This window comes from Neovison vison, chromosome 4 (assembly GCF_020171115.1).
Source record: "Neovison vison isolate M4711 chromosome 4, ASM_NN_V1, whole genome shotgun sequence".
NCBI lineage: Eukaryota > Metazoa > Chordata > Mammalia > Carnivora > Mustelidae > Neogale > Neogale vison.
In genome coordinates this window covers 38,562,574-38,584,821 of record NC_058094.1, presented here as the reverse complement: position 1 = coordinate 38,584,821, position 22,248 = coordinate 38,562,574, and the positions used below count along the sequence as shown (strand labels likewise).

The 22,248-nt window shown below is 48.7% G+C and overlaps 1 protein-coding gene across 1 annotated transcript; it reads left to right on the top strand.

Annotated features, from left to right (window-relative positions):
* Positions 1 to 15,827: 15,827 nt before the first annotated feature.
* KCNS2 (potassium voltage-gated channel modifier subfamily S member 2) lies at positions 15,828 to 21,473 on the top strand. The gene is made up of 2 exons (XM_044245222.1): positions 15,828 to 15,967; positions 16,620 to 21,473. The coding sequence occupies exon 2, from the start codon at positions 16,663 to 16,665 to the stop codon at positions 18,094 to 18,096; it is 1,434 nt and encodes a 477-aa protein (XP_044101157.1). The 5' UTR covers positions 15,828 to 15,967; positions 16,620 to 16,662; the 3' UTR covers positions 18,097 to 21,473.
* Positions 21,474 to 22,248: the final 775 nt, after the last annotated feature.

Sequence of the window (22,248 nt, the reverse complement as noted above, 5' to 3'; positions counted from 1 at the left end):
GTGGGCCCTCTGACCCCTGAGGAGGTCAATAAGATGTGGTGTATCTAGTTGTCCTGCCACAAATGAAAAAAGTGTGGAACTCCCCATCTGAAAAAGAAGGGGGTTGGACCAATGAGGGCAAAGGTTGGCTCCAGCATGGAAGAGGCGGCCACACGTGGGCATGTGTATGTATGTGTGCGCATGCGTGTGCGCTATGAACTGGCCCCTTAGCCTCCAGGCTGGTTGAGAGGAAGATGTTATGCCCTCCCATCTCAGCTCTGGTGGGTGCAGGACCTCCAAAGGACACCTGAAATCCCTCAAAGCCTGAAGGAGAAGGGAGACAATGAAGTGCTCACTTATATAGGACACTACATGTACCTCACCCACAGGAAGCCCACAGAGCAAAGAGATTGAAGCCCCCCGATGGACTTTGAAGACAGGGCTCCATGAGACCCGAACTCAGGACTGACTGGCTGCCTACCCTGGGTTCTAGCCCTGCTTGCACCGTTTATATCCTTGTGGCTGTCGGCAAGTCACCCAACCTGTAAAGGCTTCAATTTACCATCTGGAAAAGAGAAGCAGTTCGGAGTTGGAGGCACAGTTGATCATTCCTACTCTCTTTCATCCTCTGTGTTATAGTGAGGATAGAATTAAATAGTGTTTGTGACTATTTTTTTAAAATTGTCAAGTGCCATGACAATTAAAGGATTATAATTGTTTTCCACAACAATAATAATAAGCTAAATTTGATTCTGGGATAAAAATGCAAATAGCTGAAATTCAATGATGTAGAACAGATCACTTTAGGGAAAATTATACTCCATCTGCATTTCACAAAGCTAGTGGAAACGCAGATTGCCATAGCCATGAAAAGGACCAGAAGAGGAGAAAGGTCCATTAACTCAGTAAGTCTGCCCAATTCCTGTTGACTCAAAGGCACAACAATTTATTCATGAATAACTCTGCTGGGCTTAGGGGAAGATTCAATGATTAAAATATATTCTTAGAGCCTTTAAGAGAGTTTAAGCAATCATTTGTATTCTAAATAGTTCTCACTGACACAGCCTCTTTCAAATGTTAGATCACATACACACACAAAAAAGGCAAAGCCAGAGGCTGGCTGGCAATTCTTCTCCTGGTTTTATAAAGTCGACTGTGGGTTCTCTTTCTGCTGAGACAATAGTCTGGACACATAAGCGCATTTAACCAGAGTTTAGGGAGGTAATCAAATGAAACCTTCAATCAGTTTAATCTGATACTGCCCTGACAATTTTTCCATACTAGCCCCAAATTCATATCCTTTATCCTATTATCCAAATATGTCTCCTACTATATGACCCAATTTTGTGTTTGGAAGAAAACGTCCCCTGTTCTGTGGTCTACCTTTTTCCTGTAATGTGGCTAGGCTTCTGTAAGCTTCATAAACATCAGTGACCTAGAATTCCTCTACCTACCTTAATGTTTCACTCAGGACCTCTCATCCCTAAATTGTCTACTAAGCCTCATGTGCTTGTTCACTCAGCCGAAGCTTTCTGGGAATCCATTGCTAATGGGGCCTGGGGAGAACACTATTTAGGGTGAAAGGAAGGCACCGTTTCTTGGGGTATGTGGAGTCACCAACCCACAAGAAGCAAGAGCAGTGTTAGGCTCCCCACAAGTGAGAAAAACAAAGTCTCTCATGTTTGGTGGGTAAGGCCCCAAAGCAATTCGGTTTGCTCCCAGACTGTTCTCAGCTTCCTCATGAAAACAGTCCCTTTGGCTTTCTTCCTAAGCCCCTTGCCTGCATGGGGCGTTGGGGGGGGTGCATGACAACCATGAGCCCATGACTACTGTTGCCTACACCCTTCAATCTCTCTCTCTTCTTTCCCAAAAAAACCAGCCACCCTTCCTGCGATGTTCTTCAGCCAACAAAGACCCCGTGCATGTCACTTCATGTAGATAGGTGCTCTGAATATGACATATGGACCATTAAGTCAACCAACAGCCAACCTCCCAATCTTCCTTAGGACTCTACTGTATCACCCTACAACGTGAATTTTCTAATTCCAGATTCTCTGTCCTATTGTAACTCACGTGTCAAACCATGTGTTTCAATTTAAGGCTTGAAAAAAACATGGTCAACATGGCTCTGGGACCTTGTACTGGCCTGAAGTCCTTTCTGACTCATCCGCAGCTGTCTTCAAGCTCAGGACAATGCCCCCCACCTACTTTGCCAAATGCCTTCTAGGCCAGGCTCGGGGATGAAGGGCAAACCTGTGTCTTTCAGACTCCCTCACTGGTCCCTTTGTTGACTAGAGAGAGCTACACATCCAGAAGGAAAGAACTGACCCAAGTCAGAGGCCCAGCAATGAGATTTTGTTGGGATAGGAGGTCATTGAATCAGTCTCATTTTCTCTGCACTTGTGTTTCCTAAGTTTTTCCACATTAGTTATAATCTGGGCTGTTAGAAAAGGGGATAAATTAAAAACCACTGATCTAGAGAATAATGGAATATCTTGGTGGTTATTGCATTAAAAACCAGCTGGCTAAAATGGCTTTGGAAGATCTTAGAAGGCTGTTTCTGACTCAAGCTCTGTACAAGTCAGAGCTGGGAGTGTGCATAGGCCAAGGAGTGACTGAAACGCTGAGTATCTGTCTCCCTCTCTTGTGAAAACACATGTGGAGACACGTGAGTCTTGTTCTCTCATTTCCACATTGCTCTACAAATAATGGGAGAGAGCTAGGGATTGCCCTTTGCTTAGGGGGTCCCCCAGGGCATCCCTAACATGTGGAACTCATTTACAATATGATCTTATTGCTCTTTACTTCCTTACTGGTCTGTACTGCTCAGGAATGTTAATAAGTATTTGTCAAATAAATGAAGAAACGAGATCTGAGATAGGATACATTTTGTCTATCTCAAATGCTTTTCTTTACTTTCTTTCCTTTTTTTTTTTGGAGAATTAGGTTTATAGGTGTGGATGATTAGATATATAGGTAAATAAAGAAACAATTGAATTGTTGCTCATTCAATGATATGGTTGTAGAAATACCACACCATTTATATCAACATCTTGCTCTGCTGACAATGTGTAACTTAACTAATAATATTAAATGAGTCTTTGATATGACCATATGGTTCTTTTCTACCATCCCTCTTACATCTTACCTTACCTCCAATAAGATCCTTCTCCAGGTACACACACATATTCACATGTTTACTAAGGCAAATGGTCACACAGAAGCCATTTTGCAAATGGTACAGGCACTAGGAGGAAGAGAAAAGGTGGGGAGCAGATTCTACATGGTTCTTCTCATGTAGTCATTTACCTTTAGATCCATAAGAGCTTTGGTACATCTGAAGTTCCTACATTGGGGAGCTAAATTTCTAGCAGTATAGTCTTTATGATGGCATTTCATTATTACAATGAATTGCATACTAACAAAGTATCCACCACCACCTTCCCCCAAAGCTTGGCCAATTGGTTTTATTACTTAGACGAGGCTTATTTTATGTGGAACCCACATAAATTTGAGTGTCCTCATGGCCCTTTCTGGTCTTTCAAAGTCAAAAGAAATAAACATTCAACTCTTAAATCTTTGAGGGATAATGGAGATGTGGGGATGGACTTTCTAAATGAGGCAGCACAAGGATTTTGCATTATTCTAGCTTCGGTGCTTATGAGAAGCCACCAACCAAAGTTCCACTCCCTCTGAAGGCAATGTAATAAAATCCTTCAACTCTTTCAGAACCAACAAATTAACTGCATAACTCCCTTTCAGAAGTACACAGTCACAGTCAAAATGTCATATGAATTTGTGACCAGTGGGTCTCTCTTTACATTCAACTTATACCCTCATTCAGCCTGTATTTCCCCTTCTTCTTTTTCTCGACAGTTTGGAGATGTGGGAATTTAAAGTGTGGGCATGCCCCCTTCTGCAGCATGCCCGCCCCATTACTTATTGCATTATTAACATCTGAGCCCACCCACCCAGCCTCTTCCACCAGTCTGCCTGCCCCTTGGCAGTCCCCACAGACCATATTTCCTCAGAGATACAAGCTGAGATGTTGTTTCTGGCCACAAATAAAACACACATATGTCATTTATTCCAATGCTCAGGGTAGCCTAAGGATGACACTGTCTCACTCATGCTAGAGCTTGAAAAATGGCTTCTGTGTGACCAACATACCCCCCTAGGAGCAAATTCAGGGTACTGTCTTCAACCTAAGTCCTGGGCTGAATCTGGGTGTCTCTTGAATGGGACGAGGGAAACTGCTCTCCCATCCATCTTGCTTCTTAAGTTGATGCACACTGGCCCCCCAAATTATCCTGATTGCCCTAGTTTGAATTCCATTATGCCACCTTGCTCCCAGAAAGTGCCATATTGCTTTTCTTTGTTCCTCGGGCTCAGTGAGGCATATCAACAGAGGGAGTTCAGGAAGTCTCTCCAAGTTTAAGATCAGATCTCAAATTGCTCAGCCACTTTTTGCTAAAACTTGCTGATCTTTCTCCCACTAGGATTGATCCAAGTGCTTCTCATTATCCAAGCCAGCTTCTATGGCTCCCTCGGGGATGACTTGCTATAGCAGTTCCTCCTACTGCAGCATAGGAGAACATCTGTGCTGGTGGTAGATTCCTAATTACAAACTCAATATTATCAATCCTAGCTTCCATGCTACCCTTTTCTTGCAGGCAGGCAGTGAAGTGGCTAGCCACTAAGTCGGGTGCCCAGTGGCTTGAGAACTGCAAATGATCTCTGCTGTTTGGTACTTCATTTAACAAGGTCTTGTCTCTGCCTTCAGGGCTTGCCATCCTCAAAATCCTCCAAGAACTGCTAAAACAACTCAAGGTCCTTTTCTCTGGTTCCTTGCATAGAACTTTTTGTGAGCTTCTTATGTTTCCAGTAGGAGTCAGTTTGTATAAACAGTTCAAAGCCAACTTGATTGCAAGCCTCACGGTAGCAGTCGTGCTCCAGGGGAGCTGGCCCCAGCTAGAGGAGGGCAACGACTTTGAACTAGCCCAACTGTGTTTAGCATTAACTTCCTCACTCCTTGCATAAGAGTCATTTGTGTCTTAAAACAGTTGGGTGTCTACAAGGATTGGATGAAATGCTGATGTCCAGTTTTCAATCTCAAGAGAGAGTTCTTGGAGGCATCCTCCATTTGACCAATTCACAGGGCCCCGTATTTATTTAATTCTTTGTGTGCTACAAACTCTTTTCTAAAATTGTGATTAAATGTCAGAGTAGGTTCCACTGTTTCCCTCAGGCTTTCCTGTGCTCTTAGTGCTTGTACCTGATTCACCTATACTTGTTTGTATCATAATTCCTACAATTTGGTAATCCCCAAAGTTATATATCTGGCTCAGGTCTGTGATTATTATTTTAATCTAAAATGCAGAAAATTGTGCTTTAGGGCCTGCTCAGGAACTCCAAATATAACCTGCACAAAGTTTGGTCCACCTTTGGCTCTTTCTACATGGGGTTACGTTCTAAAAGCATACTCAAATCCAACTTTGGAAGAATGAAGTTCTTTTGTGACATGAACTGGTGAGGTTCTTCACAAGCCTGATCACTCTGCCCCCTGACAGCACAGCTAGATAACATTTCCCAGCCTCCCTTGCAATTAGGAATGGTGGTGTGACTGGATTTTGATCAATGAAATGCTGGTGCACCACCTCTAGGTAGGTCTAGGTTTTAGAAACATCCCAGATCCACCTTCGTCCTCTTTCGCCTTCTCCTGGCTGAATGTGGATGAGCCCTGTAACATTGGAAGGGTGTGTTGACTATGGGAAGGAGGCCAATTCCCTGAGTCACCACTGGAAAGAGAACTGCCCACCAATTAGAACTAATATTTTGGACTTTATGTGAATAAGAAGTAAACTTCTATCATGTTTGAAACATAATACATGTATACTGATTGGCATTACCTTACCTAATATATCTTAACAGGGGTTTTCTTATTGGGGCAGCACATCACACAGAAAATCTTCTTAAAATTCTTCTTCAGACATCTTCTCACCTAGTATTTCCCAACCACTCACTTACTGTCTTCTTTACAAGTCAATGTTTTCACTCATGGACAAGCCCACACCCATAATTCTCTGAGAAATGAGTCTACCTCTCAGTCTGACTACTTTTATTTTGAGAGGCTGCTTTTAACCTTACCCTGGAATTTTGGTAAATTTAAACACCCCCTGTTGACACATAAGTTTTGTTTAAATAAGTTAAACATGTTCTCCAGCAATCTTATTCCGATCCAACAAAAGTAAACTTCACCCTGCTCCAGACTAAACAAGACTGATGATTTTTGAAGTTCCAAAATAATCTAATATAAAATAATTAAAATAATGTGGTGCTATTGTACAATGATTATTAGAAAAACATTACTTGTTGTATTCATCAGGAGAGAAGAGACTCTGCTGTGGGAAACAACCAACTCTCCTCCAAGATCAGTGATATAGCCCAACTAAAATGCCTCTCTCAAACACACAAAGTCAGCTTCAGATCCAGGAGTATTCAGGGCAGCTGTGCTCCACGTGGTAACTCAGGGATCCAGGCTGCTTTGATCTTGCAGCACCATCATGGCAATATGTACTCTAATACCAGGGGAAGAAATCACCACAGCCTTTCACACTGGCCATCGAACTCTCTGGTCCACATATGACACATTATCTCCAGACACAACTCATTGGCTAGACCAAGTCACATGACTCCCTCAAACTTGGGGAGGATGGGGAAATGCCATCCTGCCATATGCCCAAAGGAAAAAGAGAACTGGATGTGGGTGAGCACAATGTACTAGAAGACTCTACCTTTGAAACTTTTGATTTGGTTTCTTAATATTTATGCTAGGAACTTCTGGGAAGTCCAAATTTTTCTCAAAAATAATTCTGTAATTTAAACTTTTTTTTTGTTGTTACTCAGATTTTTCCACTCCAGTTAGTTAGAAAGAGTGCAGTGTAAGGAAACTAGTTTCTATGAATAAAAACAAGAGCAAAGGAAACAAGAATCCCAACAGGACTGCAACTTTTCTCAGGAGAAAAGTGCAGGCTGGGGAGGTTTGTCCAGGGTGGGAAATGGCCAAGGGAGGAGGCATTCCTAGCATTGTGTTCCCCACCTATTCCCAATCACATTGCTTCCTACCATGATAAAAATATCCAGACCCTCTGTCATCTTAACAAGATTTAATTAAAACTGCCCTAAATTAAGAAAATCTAGTCATTGTTTGCATTCTTAGATGCCTATGTTTAGTTGAGTTGCACGTAAGCAGAGAAGTGAAAAATTAGCTTAATTTTTTGGCTGCAGGAAAGAGTGTGAATTGGTTTTTTGTCACTCGTGGGGAACATCTTGTGTCTTCCCTCAGCTGTGTTTCTCGAATGGGATTGCTTCTTCCCACCCTCCTGAAGGCCTCTGAGGACAAGTTGCAGCTTGTCTCTGACCCGAGGAAACCTCTAGAGCCCACAGACAGACCAGCTCGGGTAGGAAGGGTCAGAGAGCTCCTTCTGAGAACAGCTGTGGCCCACCCAGGCTTCTGAGCAACTGAAAGCTTCTGTCAAGTGGGTCAAAAGTGGAAAGGAGGAGGGGTTCTCATATATGGGCATTTGTCACTCCCAGCGAGAGCTGAGTGCTATGGAGGTGTTCAGAAACCTACTTCTTATCTTGAAAAAAAAAAAATGAATCAGGGAAGCTTCCAGAATCCCAGAGTGGGAAAGAATGGCTATAGAGTGGTCATGAATACAGTGTGTAAGAACAAATCTTTACAGTCAGATTGTCTTGCTGTGAATCCCAGCTCTGTTGCTGGTTAACCCTGAACCTGTTACTCAATATTTCTGTGTCTGTTTCCTCTCAGATAATCGTGAAATGTACCTCACGGGATTGTTTTAAGAATTAGCCTAGTTCATAGACGTGAAATCCTTAGAACAGTGCCTAGCTTATAGTGAGTGTCCAGTAAATATTAGCTTTTATTATTATTACAAATTATTATTATTATTATTCTACTTGGTTTCCTGTGGCAGCCTCCCAGAACTTGTACTTCCAGAGCACCTCTCTGTTCAAATACTAGAGAGTTTTTATTTTAAATCTAGGAAGCTGATCATCTTGATGGACCAATGTGCAAGCAATGTGGGATCTGTAGGGAGGGAGCCCTGTAAGAAGGGCGGGACCCCACAAGCCATTCAGCAAGGCTGTTTTGGGAGCAGCCTAGAATGGAGAATCTTTAAGCAAACCCAAAGCAAACTCAGGCCCTGGAGTAACCATAGAAACAGGAGCCTACAGAGGCATCCAGGGTGTGGGATGGGGAAGTGGGTGGATGGATGGATCAATCGATGGGCGATAGATGGGTAGTTGGGTAAGTGTCACTTTCACAGAAGAGGGAGGGCCTTGTAGCAGCAGCTGTGAGCACCTCCGAGCTGAAGGAAGTTTGGGGAGAAGGGAATGTGTCCCAGGGTAGACAGCTGGGCATGGTAAACGGTAAGGAGACCAGGGCAGAAAGGGAATCTTTCTCTGAGACATTTCTCCCAAGTTCCAAGCCCAGGGAAGGAGTGGAGATCAAAAGAGAAGGAAGGGAGTGGGCTTTTAACCTCTGCAGCTTCCAAGTCTGGTTTCTTATCTGGAGAGTTTGTGACCTACTTAATATCCTTTATTACACACATCTTCTGCCTAGTTTTCTTCAGCTTCTAACCAAGAACCAGGATTGACACATCTCTTCAAATGTGTGGTGTGGAAGAGTTCTGAGAAAAGGGGAAACAAAGTCTTATTTGAGGCAAAACCATTCCTTGGGGCCATCTCAGGACTCCTAGGGAGACAGGACATCCTGAGCCTGGATCCTGAAACAAAGTCCCAGTGGGGACACCTTCAGCCACTTCATGGAAGACAGTAAGTGGGCACGTCTCTCTCTTTCCACCTTAGGAGAAATGGACACAGGATGTCTACCAGCTTCTAAACACTCACTGGCAACAGAGAATGGTGGTACCCCCCTATTTTTTTTCTTCCTGAAACCTCCTCTGCCTTTCCAGTTTCATGGAACCATGTTATTCAGTTCTACCAAAGGAACGTGGGCAGAAATAAAGTCTGCCACTTCCAGATCCGGCCCTGAAAACATCTCGTGCCATCCTCCACATTCTCTCCCCTCATCTGCCCTCTTGAGGAAGAGGATCCCAAGGAAGGTTTCCAAAGCTCTGGAAGCTGGCAGAGCTCTAAATGGAAGGAGCCTAGGTCCCAGAATCATGATGTGGAAGGCTGCTCCCAAACACCCAATTGGACTATAATGGGAGTGAAAAATGATCCTTTCATCATGTTAAGGATTTGGAGGTTATTTGTAAGAGCAATTTGCCTACCCTAATTAATTCTGTACATACGTGAGATGGTTAAGAGGATAGATTTTGGGGCCAGAGAGTCATGTTTGAGTCTGAACACTCCACTTCCTGGGCACTAATAAAATGAAGTTAATAATAGTACCCAAGTGAGGGCAAGAGGCAAGCAGAGAACATAGCACAGGACAGATCACATCACGAGCACCCAGTCATTGGTACTAGGCATGGTTAACATTTGAAGCCCTTGCTATGTGCCAGACCTTGCTACAGATCTTTGATACTTCTTTTATTCTCACAATCGTCTTGTGAGTTAGGGACTCTCATAGCCATGAACTAGCCATGGAACTTCCCTCTGCTGCTGCCCTCATTGTCAGCACACTCAGCCTCCTTTTCTCCACCACCTTTCTCTCCATCAGCCACTTGCTCGGTTGAGATGCCAGACACTCCCTAAACCCAAGTGAGGGCCTTAGATGACTTGTCCTGACCCAGTGTCACCGTAAGCTCAGAGATTAGGGCCAAGGCGAGGACTGGGGTCTTCAGTTCAGCTGACAGTCACCCAGAGAAGGGTCAGGAAAGGAAGAACAACAGAAATGACACATCTGAGGCAGAAGGAGAGGTCTCTGGGGCTCAAACTCCATCCTCTGGGCTCTCAGGAAGGCCTGGGGTAGAGGAGAGATAGCCAGAGCTTGAGAAGCAGATGACAGGAAGATGGGGAGGACTCCTAGCTGGGTACCATGTAGTCCTCTGAGTATTTTCCCTTGTGGTGACCTTAAGTCCAAATTTAATCCAGTTTATCTCAGTTATTCTACCCTCTTTGCAGGACATTCTGGGAAATCAGGGAGGGGTCCCCATGCTGCTGTTCCCAGGAGCTCTTAGGGAAGCCTCCCAAGGAGAAGGGCCTCAGAGCGGAGGGGCGGAAGGCAAGATGACCAGGCCCCATCTCCTGATCTTGCCAGCCATGGGACATCTGGGCATCTCTTTTTCCTAAGGGACTCAGAGAAGAGCCCTTCAGAAAGGGCTCCCTTATTGACCTCCAGAGGAGCCTAGGGATGGGGGGTGCAAGAGGATAGGAGGGTGGTTTCTGGGGATAAGGCCAAAGAGCCTAGGCCAAGACTCACATATAACACACTCAGTTCTGCAACCAGAACAGCGCAGGAGCAATAGAAATATTTACCATAGCCTCTTGAGAAAACACTTAATGAGGAATTGCATTTGGAATGCAGCAAAACTTAAAACCCTTTGTTCCTCAAATTTTCTCTTAATCTCCCACACCAGTCTCTGTCCTCCCCTCCCCATGCCCTCCTTCCCAAGGTTCTGGCCCGAGGCCCAGCTCAGGACACGCCCCCCTCCTGCTTCCCTCTTCTCTTCAGTCTGCCTCCGCCCCTAGCAGCTTGTCTGTGAATCCACCCAGACAGGCCTGCTGCCCCCCCCCTGCATTCCTGGTCCTCATTATCGCTGTGAGCATCATAAGGGGCCCGGGAACGGATCCTCTCCCTAGATGAAGAAGAAATCCTCACTATTCCCAATCACAAATTATCTTTAAGTGATTCCTTTTTTTTTTTTTTTTAAAGATTTTATTTATTTATTTGGCAGACAGAGATCGCAAGTAGGCAGAGAGGCAGGCAGAGAGAGAGAGAGAAAGAGAGAGGAGGAAGCAGGCTCCCTGTCGAGCAGAGAGCTCGATGTGGGGCTCGATCCTACGACCCTGGGACCCTGGGACCCTGGGACCCTGAGACCATGACCCAAGCAGAAGGCAGAGGCTTTAACCCACTGAGCCACCCAGGTGGCCCTCTTTAAGTGATTCTGAAAGGCCCACATCTAACCGCATTTATGGTGCCCCACTCTGGGCAGGCACTGACTCTACAGTTGGGGTGGGTGTGGGTGTTTACAAAGCTGAGTAAGAAACAGCCCCCAGCCTTTGGTGCTTACCAGTGGGCTGCAGTTAGGCTCATAGTTCTGTATTCACGCCCCCAAAGACATGCTGCTCCAGCTCTCAACCTTGGCTCCACATTGCTGTCACTTCAGAGGCGTTAAGAAAACACCGATTCCCTGGTCCTACACCAGGGATTCTGATTTAACTGGTCTGGGGTGGGACCCAAGGCATCTGGGGGCTTTGGTTCTTTTAAAAGCCCCTGAGTGATTCGAATGAGCCGCCAGCGATGAAACTCATTAGTCTAACCAATTACTTGGGAGAGCACCCCAGAGTCTGGGGTCCCCAAACCATCTCCTTTTCCAGCCGCCTTCTTGACCCATCAGAAGAAGAGGCAGGGTGAAGACTCGGGCTAGCACAGAACAACATTAACGTAGGAGCTGAAGCCTCATTCATTCATCATTCAATCACATATTCAGTAGCAGTTTAATGTAGATTCTGTGTAAGAAACAATAGAAACTGATGGCAGGATCCAGTTTGAATCAGGCAGTTGGGCCTTTTTGAGGAGGTGACATTTAATGCAAGACCTGAGTGACAAGAAGCCTGCTGTGTCAAGCTGCTGTGACAAGCAGAGAGAACAGTAGGTGCAAAGGCCCAATGCACGGAGCAAAGGGGCAAGTGGCTAGAGTGTAACTGGTAGAGAAGAGCAGTGGGATGAAGTCTGTGAGCTGGCAAGGGTGAAGCATGGAGAGTCTGGTGACTGTGGTAAGGAAGGGGCTCTTGTTTTCAGTTTGATAGGAAGCCCCTGAAAGGTTTTTAGGAAAGAAAGACATGACATGGTTTGTGTCTTTAAAAGAACCAGCCTGTGCCGGGAAGGGTGGCTGGTAAGGGGCAGGATGGACACAGGTGAATAGTCTGTTCTGGGGGTGGAGGGGGGATGCCAGGCACCCCGGGGAGAGGAGCAGTGCTCAGCTCCTCTGCAGTGGGGAATGTAGGTCAGGCAGCCCAGCTTCCTCAGCCAAGCCGCCGGAGCAGCCCCCTCGCCTGTCAGAGAAAAAAGCCGACTCTGAGATGTGTGGGCTCAACTGAGAGATCAGTGCTGGCAGGGGAGGCAGAGATAATAGTCACCCAGGTGCAGGGATCTAGGGCACTGCCTGGGGGTCCCTTTGTCCCCCTTCCCAGGGTGCCTCTCCCACCTCCCCTCCGCCCCTTCAGGATCTCCCAGGCAGGCCAGCCCAGAGGCAGGCCTTGATGTGTGCCTGGAGCAGGCGGCTATATTTTAAGATCAGGGCTCAGACCTCTAAATAAACCATAAACACAGCCAGCTTCCCTGGTACGGAAGGAGGCAGACGGCTCCATCTCTCTTCAGTGCGGTGGCTGGGAAATAAACAAGTGGCTCTCCCTGTCACATACACTTAACCCTCTGCAAAGGCATCTGTCAGACAGGCAGAGCTCCTGCCTCAGCCTTTCCAAGAAATAACTGAGATGCCCAAACTTGGGCTTCTCTCTGCAGCCTTCAAGTTCATTTTCCCTTTAAGGAAAGGTGGGCGTGGGGGCTTGTCCTTGACCCCAGGCAAATGCTAACAGAGGGCAGGAATGAGCACTAGGCTGACAAGAAGCTGGGGACATATTGGCACAGCTCTGTGGGCTGAGGAAGTGGAAAAGAGAGTGGTGGAGAGGGAGGAAAAGAAGGGGAATGGGAAAGAGGAAGGAGGAAGGGGGCAGGTGGGAGTCGGGTACAGAACCGAGATGAGTGAAAGCTCAATGGGCCTGGGCAGAGCACAGGTAGGGTGGTCGTGGGTGTGGGAGAAACAAAGAGAAAAAGAATGCAGAGGGGACTCTCACATCATGGGCCCATGGAGTGAAATCTTCCATGAACATAAAAGAAGAAGGAATGAACAAGAACAAAAACAGACAGGAACAGAAGGAGGCAGGCAGATAAATAAAGCAGGGGAGGGAAGAGAACCCCAGAGTTACCAAACCCAAGCTTTTCTCTGGAGAGAGGGGACCTCTAATTCAACAAGACAAGGACCCCCAGGCAGTGCCCTAGATCCCTGCACCTGGGTGACTATTATCTCTGCCTTAAACACTAAGCTAAACCAGGGAGAGTCAGTAGCGAGACTAAGGGAATGGGAGTGGCTGGGAACAGTGGCCATGCAGCAGAAACCACACAGCAGAAGGGGGGCTGTGAGCTTTGGGGTGGCCAGAAGCCAGGCAGCACCCAGTGGGGATGGGAGCCAAGGGCTAGAGCAAGCCACAGAGCACACAGAGCCAGCCCACAGGTGCTTCTGTGAAGGACACCTGCAGCAGAGAGATCTCATAGCCACCGCTGTCCCCAAGGTGTGGGAGGGGGCGAGAGGGGGTGAAAGAAGATTAAAAGAGGCAGCAACACAGCAATCACGCGTGTTCTTATACACACACACGCTCCCTCAGCACACTCTCAGCAGCACTCCCATGGGGGTAAAGGAGACCCAGGGGACTCCAGACTGTAAGTTAGCCAGGTGTGGAGGGAGCCACAGACTTCAAAGGATAGATCCAACAGAACTGGATGGGGGAGGGGGGTAGTATGAGGTGTGCATGCTCCAAACTCGCAGACCTCAACAGAAACAGAGATGGAGACAAAGAGGACAAATACCAGATTCTTTCTCTCTCTTCCCCATACACACACACACACACACACACACCCCTCTTTTTTTTTTTTTTTAAAGATTTTATTTATTTGACAGGAAGAAAGATCACAAGTAGGCAGAGAGGCAGGCAGAGAAAGAGGGGGAAGCAGGCTCCCTGCTGAGCAGAGAGCCCAATGCGAGGCTCGATCCCAGGACCCTGAGATCATGACCTGAGCTGAAGGCAGTGGCTTAACCCACTGAGCCACCCAGGCGCCCCCACATACCCCTCTTTTAAAAGCATCAGACACAAGAGAAAGGATGCTCATGAGGCCCTCACCACCCTATTCTCCCCGCCCCACCCCACCACAAGTGCTGGCCTTCCTGGAACTACTTGCACTTGCAGATTGTGCAGGGACATGGCCAGGGTACCCTCTCAGCAGGCCCCACACTGCACACAGCCCCCCCCCCACCCTGCATCTATACCCGAAGACCAGCAAGGCTGGCACAAGGACAGTCTCCTGTAAGGGAAGGCAGGCTTGGATTCAGAAACCCCCATATAAAGCCAGATCAGGGGGCTTCCCCAGGCCATCCAGTGCTTCCCAGAGCACCTGTCTAGATGGGACAGCATGGCCAGGCCCACATACAGAGAGGATGTGCTTTCCCCTGTTGCTGGACTGGTTTTCCTATGGGTCCAAAGCCACACCACAAGGACTTTCTCCAGTACTTCTGACCCAGGTCTGTAGCCCACTAGCTCCCTGCTAACTCACATGGTGCTCCAGTCTTTGCAAATGGGGTCTATGAAAAGGGCTGAAAGACTAAGGGTAGGGGGCTCCCCAGAGACTGTGGGTTGATGTCTCAACTCAACAGGCAATGATTTAAGGAGCAATCTTTGAAGACCAAGACCTCAGATTTGGGCCACAAGTCTCTTAGGGAATGCGGACACAGATACTGAGCACATCTCCACCAGATCCATGCCTGCACGGTCCCCACTGTGCCAACAGGTATACAGTGCTCGTTTTATCACACACAGGTCCCATCTCAGTGCCACTGAATACTACACTGCATACAGCCCGCTGCATACAGTCACCAGTTGTAACAGGCATCACTGACATGCCCTAGGTTCTCCTGTTCTGATGTACTGTACACACCTCCTCACCCTTCAGAGGTTCCATTTTTATCAACGCTACACATGCAGACACTAAACAGTCCTACTGTCCTTGGACTACACACACACACATATACACACACAGCTCACTATCATCCTCTAAATCCTGCACACCACACCAGCCTGTACACTACATACAGGGTGTCCATATAGAATTCCCCCAATGAACTCCTTGACTCCCTCCCAGGAGTGGTGCCTGCGTTGCCACCCCTGGCAAGCTGAGATGAGCTGACCTCAGGTTTCCCTGACCCTTTCCTTTCCTTCCCTCCCACTGCCTTTCCCCAACGCCCACCCCCAGCTTCAGGAAACTTTGCCTCAGGTCCCCAAAAGGGGAAAGCCGGGATTTCTCAAGCCCTGCCCTTCCCCCAGACTCATGCAAGCGGCCCCTCCTTCCCCAGCTAGACTCGCCCGGCACCCAGTGGGAAAAGGTCACCGTAGGCAGTCCCGTGCCTGCACCCTGGGAGGAGGGAGCGTGGCAATAACAGCTGTCACCGAAGGAGGGGAAAGGTGCCGGCCATGTATCGAGCCGGGGGCGCAGAGGGGTCGCGGTGACGCGCCCGAGGAGAGTCGCGAAGCCGACGCGGCGGCAGCTGCACCTCCCGAGTCTGGGCGGCGGCCGCGCCCGGTGCCGGGACGCGTGGAGCTGTCCTTTCAGCACCACGGCGCTGCGTCCCAGCGCAGGGCCAAGTCGAGGCGCACCGGCTCCGCTCCCGCTCCGGCTTCCGCGGGCGCCCGCGGCGCGGGCTGTTGTCTCTCTCCGGGGCTGAGGGCATGCGGATCGAGAGAAGGGGGCTCTGCAAGCGGCCGGGCCACGCAGCCACCTGTGAGCCTCCCGCAACTGCGGGCGGCGGCGGCGGCATCTCCGGCCGGAGACAGGAGGAGACGCTTGGCGGACCCCGCCCGCCGACCCGCCGGGCGCACACACAGGCGCACACACACTCGCACCCGCGCGCACACGCACAGCCAGCTAGCAGCGGCGACCGCAGCGATGCTAACAAGCAGGTCGGGGAAGTTTCCCGCCGGCCTCGGCCGCGGGCCCCCGTGCTCGCAGGTAAGCGCTTCCAGAACGCGCAGGGCGAGCCCTGGCAGCTCTGCCGGGTAAGGCGCGGCGCACGCGGCTCCGGGGCACCGCGCCAGGCGGGCGGGGAGGCCCCGGGCGGGGGGCGAGGAGGCTCCAGTCTTGAGGGCTGGACGCAGGGGACGCCAGGCTGGCCCCCTACCCAGAGGCCGGGTTTACAAACACGAGCGATGTATTTCCCCGCCCCCCTCCCGAAGCTGCGCGCCCCCCACCTCCGCCCAGCCCTGCCCGTGCGCATCCCAGGTACAGTCCCGCATGTCTGCGGCGAGCGGGCGGGGGCGTCTCCTCCGCCCGCCTACGGGCAAGGTCAGCTCTCAGCCCCACTGGGCTCTCAAAGGCGGGGGGGGGGCGATCCCCGCAAGCGTAAAGCGATCGACAGGACCCCCCCCACCCCGGGGGGGGTGGAGGCGCGGCCATGCTACTGAAAATACACCCTCTCCTCCCTAACCTTTCTTTGGGAAGGGGCCAAACCCCATGGAACCTTCCCCCTATCCCAGCGCCCTCACACCCTAGAGACGCGCCCGGGGAGTACTGGGGCTCGCTAGAGACGGGTGGGGAGAAAAGAAAGGGGCGCCCCGGCTGTGGGCGCTCGGAGCTCACAAGACGTGGTTTCCTCCTCCTGCAGGTGTAGCGCCCCCGCGCGGCACGGGCTTTCGGGCGTCTCCAGCATGACCCGCCAGAGTCTGTGGGACGTGTCTGAGGCCAACGTCGAAGACGGAGAGATCCGCATCAATGTAGGAGGCTTCAAGAGGCGGCTGCGCTCGCACACCCTGCTGCGCTTCCCTGAGACGCGCCTGGGCCGGCTGCTCCTCTGCCACTCGCGCGAGGCCATTCTGGAGCTCTGCGATGACTACGACGATGTCCAGCGTGAGTTCTACTTCGATCGCAACCCCGAGCTCTTCCCCTACGTGCTGCATTTCTACCACACGGGCAAGCTTCACGTCATGGCCGAGCTGTGTGTCTTCTCCTTCAGCCAGGAGATCGAGTACTGGGGCATAAACGAGTTCTTCATTGACTCCTGCTGTAGCTACAGCTACCATGGCCGTAAAGTGGAGCCAGAACAGGAGAAGTGGGACGAGCAGAGCGACCAAGAAAGCACCACTTCCTCCTTTGATGAGATCCTGGCTTTCTACAACGACGCCTCCAAGTTCGATGGGCAGCCGCTGGGCAACTTCCGCAGGCAGCTGTGGCTGGCGCTGGACAACCCTGGCTACTCAGTCTTGAGCAGGGTCTTCAGCATCTTGTCCATCCTGGTGGTGTTGGGGTCCATCATCACCATGTGCCTGAATAGCCTGCCAGATTTCCAGATACCTGACAGCCAGGGCAACCCGGGGGAGGACCCCAGGTTCGAAATTGTGGAGCACTTTGGTATCGCCTGGTTCACATTTGAGCTGGTGGCCAGGTTTGCTGTGGCCCCTGACTTCCTCAAATTTTTTAAGAATGCCCTCAACCTTATTGACCTCATGTCCATCGTCCCCTTTTACATCACTTTGGTGGTGAACCTAGTAGTGGAGAGCACACCTACCTTGGCCAACTTGGGCAGAGTGGCCCAGGTCCTGAGGCTGATGAGGATTTTCCGCATCCTAAAGCTGGCTAGACACTCCACTGGCCTCCGTTCCCTGGGGGCCACCCTAAAATACAGCTACAAAGAAGTCGGGCTGCTTTTGCTCTATCTCTCTGTGGGGATTTCCATCTTCTCCGTTGTGGCCTACACCATTGAAAAGGAGGAGAACGAGGGCCTGACCACCATCCCTGCCTGCTGGTGGTGGGCCACCGTCAGCATGACCACTGTGGGATATGGGGATGTGGTCCCGGGAACTACGGCGGGAAAGTTGACCGCCTCTGCCTGCATCCTGGCTGGTATCCTAGTGGTGGTACTGCCCATCACCTTAATCTTCAATAAGTTCTCCCACTTTTACCGGCGCCAAAAGCAACTGGAGAGTGCCATGCGCAGCTGTGACTTTGGAGATGGAATGAAGGAGGTCCCTTCCGTCAATTTAAGGGACTACTATGCCCATAAAGTTAAATCCCTCATGGCAAGCCTGACGAATATGAGCAGGAGCTCACCAAGTGAACTAAGTTTAAATGATTCCCTACATTAGCCGAGAGGACTTGTCACCCTCAAACCCACACTGCCGGGTTGCATCTTGTGCCTCCGACACAGTTCGGGCACCTTAGGGTTATGGCATAAGGAATAGGCCCAGCCCCACAGGGGAGAGATGCATGGGCTATGCACCCCAGGTTGCTTCCCCAGCCTTTAGAATCTTTTTTAGAGGGTGCTGCATTAGACATCATGCCTTTGCACCCTTCTGTGAAATGATACTCACTGGTCTTTGCTTCGTGGGCATAAAAAGGTTCCCCTTTCTGCCAGATGAGTACCACCCAGAATGCTAATTTTTCTGTGTATCCTGTGCTCTACTCTAGTGCTCGTGACCCAGTACTGTCTTGTGAGCTGTTTGTGCTCTTGTTTCTGAGGTTGTTGTGTGAGTTCTGTCCCAAAAGACCCCACAGGTCTGTCTGGTGGAAACCCATCTGAGGGGTCAGCAAGGCTGTGATGAGATTTTGCTCAGTTATACAAAAACAAAATCTCAGTTCTTTATCCATTTAGTGTTGTTACCAAAACAAAGAATCCAAAGTGGAGCACACGGGACCGATGCAAGTCCGTGAGTTGTTTTTACAAATTATCTGTAGCAATGTGGCTAGCATGGGTACCCCGGTTCACCTTTAGAATGATGTACACTAATGTTCATCTTGTAAATGTCGCCTTTAGAGAATGTTACTCTGTTAAACATGTAGTGATGACTGAATTTTTTTTTTCCCCCTAAGAAGAGAAGCATTAGGGACAGGCCTTCAGCTACACGTAGGCCAAATCGTGGAATACCTGAAGACCCTTCAAAGCCTGGCCTTCATCTTTCCAAGGGGGGGTCATAGAGAGATTTATTTCTGGCTGAGGTTCCCAGTCTAGGCCATTTGATGAAAACTTGCTGTGTCTTATATATAAGCATGTTTTTGCAATATTTATTTTTTAAGATGTTTAGAAATAAGGTCCTGTTGTCTTTCTCAACTCAACAGAGGTTTACTGTTGTCTTCTCTCCTGGAGGCAAACATTACTGTGTTGCTAGCAAGAGCAGTAGCTTAGAAACTGTTGCTGGCTCTGGAAGCTCATAAAATGAGAGCCCCTTTCTTTCCCAGCAGAATTTACCTGGATCATTTTGCTTCTAGGATACAGTGGGTTATATATGATGCTCTCATTGCCCTGGAGTTCCTGGTATGACATGGAAACCCGGCAGTGTGGAAGTGCGTGCTCAAAACAGAGACATGCATGAGTGACGTCTGAGTGGCTTCCGGGGTGGAAATATTGCAGCGCTTACTTCCACTTCAATGACCTTTTGTCAGGAGAGGGTGGGTTGAGGCCAGAAGCAAGGAGGGAGTTGTAAAACAACACTGTTACTTCGCGAAATGTTATCACAAACTTCTTGAAAAGCTTACTGCTCCTTAAAAGACTTTTACATTTTTATATTTCCAAACTTGGGTTGAATGTTGAGAACCCTTTCCTTCTCCACAATGTCCTCTCTCCTCTTCTTCAGTCAAACTAGTCCACAATATGGTGAACGGAACCCAGGGCCCTTCATAACGTACTTCTCCAGGTAATTGGGTGGCTCGTCAATTGGCTTCCATGATTGTTTGGGCTTTGGAAAGGGTGCTGAATCCAGGGGTCTAGGTGAGGCGTTAGGCAGGCTTTTTATCCAAGGTTTGGGCCTTCTCTACAGAGGTCTATTTTGTGTCTCTGCTGGTAGAAGGAAACATATACCTCAGGGTCTTGTCAGAAAGGCTTTGTTACTTACAGTTGCTGTGGCTTCTACAGAGTGGGCAATTGGTTGGAGGAAAGCACTGGTCCCTTACACCCTTGAGTCTCCAGATCAAATTCTTCTACGAGACTGGAGCTTCATGGGGGTGGGGGCTGGGAGGTTGCCTCTCCCAGTGCCTGGTGGTCTACCATCCACATCTCTTTGTAGATGAATTGGTAAAGGTGAGATGACATGAGGGCAACTGGCTGCCAGTCAGAAGAGCAGGGTTGTTTTTTAGAATTTGCATATGGTGCACATGGAGCCCTAGGTTTAGCTCATGTTTCCAGCACTGGATGGCAGAGAATTTATGAGATTATCTCCAGCTGCACTATGGGCCAGCAAGGGTACAAACTTGTGAAGACTGTTCAGTTTGGCAAGGATCAGGGTTCTCGGGTCACTGAGCATGGTAGTTTGTGATAAGCTGAAACAAGGGGAGGAGGCAGAATAACTCAGTCATTCTGATGAGTATTTTTCTCAAAAGGCAGATTTTACCACCAAAAAAAGAGGTAACCCCTAGTGGTTACTCTTCGCCGATACGAAAGCTAGAAAACTTGACTTTCCATTTTAGTAATGACTTGCATTTATTTGGTGCCTTTCATTGGGGGAATCCCAAAGTGCTTTAGAGACTGTGTTTTTAACATCTCTTGTACATATTTATACACTTGTATACAATATAAACTTTGGTCACTTCTGAGAGTGAGAAGTTGCTAATAGCATCGACTTCTCCAAGTGGTGGTTTCAGATCAGAGGGAGAGAGAACAACTCAGCTGGCTTGAACCCTCGAATTAATTCCCACCAAGGATGGTGCCTGAAAGTGGTCTAGGGAGGAACAACCTTCCTTTCCTTCAAAGTACCATCAGGGTATGGAGTTCCCAAGCTCTCCGTTGGGCTCTGTCCAGGTGACATCTTATGTGGCAGTGTCTTCTGGTCTCTGAAACTAGTTAGGGAGGATCAGGTTAATTTTATGTTCTGTTTCTGGAGTTAAGAATACAGTTATGAGGTGATATCATTGGCCACCAGGCTGTCAGAGTGACCCATAAACCTCCTTTAGGGGGCACAATAGAAGCTTCAGATCATTTATTTCCAGCTGTGGCTTCAAAGCCTCTTCACTCCCAGCATTGAAAGGTTGTTATTTTCAGTGCCACTGGGACACATGTATGGACCAGGCCCTTCTGACAACATACGTGAGGAGCATTTCAAAAGTGCCAGTTGGAAGTGACCCTGTGTCTCTAATGCATGGACATTGGTTATATATTTGTGTTTTCTGCCTAAATGCCCTCATTTCCTGGGTTTGCTCTTGAGGAGGGCGTGTTGTAATGCTGAGCTGATTCGTAGCTCCTAAGGTAGTAATTGGTATTTAACATTTGGATCTGTTATTTCTACTTCTCTTAGTACTCAGATAATTGAACTACCTGCTAATTCTCGCCTCATTTCCAAGAAAATGATTTGTTCTGCACTTTGGGATAGCAGTGATCTGTACAGGCTGTGTGTTATCTACTTGAAGGCTTAACTGGTATTTCTTATATGTTTTAACAGCATGACTTGTTACAGAGTTGTAATTTGCAAAATTGAGAACGCTGTATTTGCAATGTCAGTTTCAACACTCATTAACACACTACTGTGCAAGCATTGACATGGGCCCTGCTGAACCATTATGTCTGGTGGCTGCCCTAGCGGTCTCCACGGCTCGACTCGGGGATGAGTGACCCACTCAGGACTCCAGCCTCGAAGATTAAATAGAAAAAGATTATTTATGTGTCCTTAAGACACTTCAATTACGTATGGGGTGGCAAACACAACAGGGGTGTGCAGCATTGGGGACCAGAGTTCTGGGGAAAGACTGGGCTTTCTGAGGAATTCTTGGGAAGGAAGAGCTGTTATTTATTCTTTGCTGGCATACAGAGGTGGCCATCATTCGCCAGGATCTAGAGCCTCCAGCCTGCTTTGTAGAAAGGATGGTCATTTATTCTTGGAACCCTGGTGGAACAGACAGCCCTTGCAGGATTTTCCCCTTCCACACTGCCTTGCTCAGCACCACTGATGGGGCCCACCAGTGCCAATGCACCCCCTCCAGGTGCCACTGTCCCCACTACAGTGGTACCTCCCTGACAGTAACTTGGGTCTGGGTCTGCTGAGTGCTCTGGTTGTTTTGGTGTGAAAACTGCTGGGGGATACACAGAACCAGGATTAGACCATGAGCTATAGTAAAGGCCATATCTGTAGGGAAGTCACTGAGCTCTACTCACAGTTTTGCCTTCAATTCTGTGATTTTACACACATCATTTGGTCTCTCTGAGCCTCACACCACCCCCCCCACCCTTGCTGTAAAGCGAGAGGGTTGGATTAGATCATCCTTAAAGCTCAGCCAGTTCTCCATCTCAATGCAAAAACAGAATTTCCGCAGGC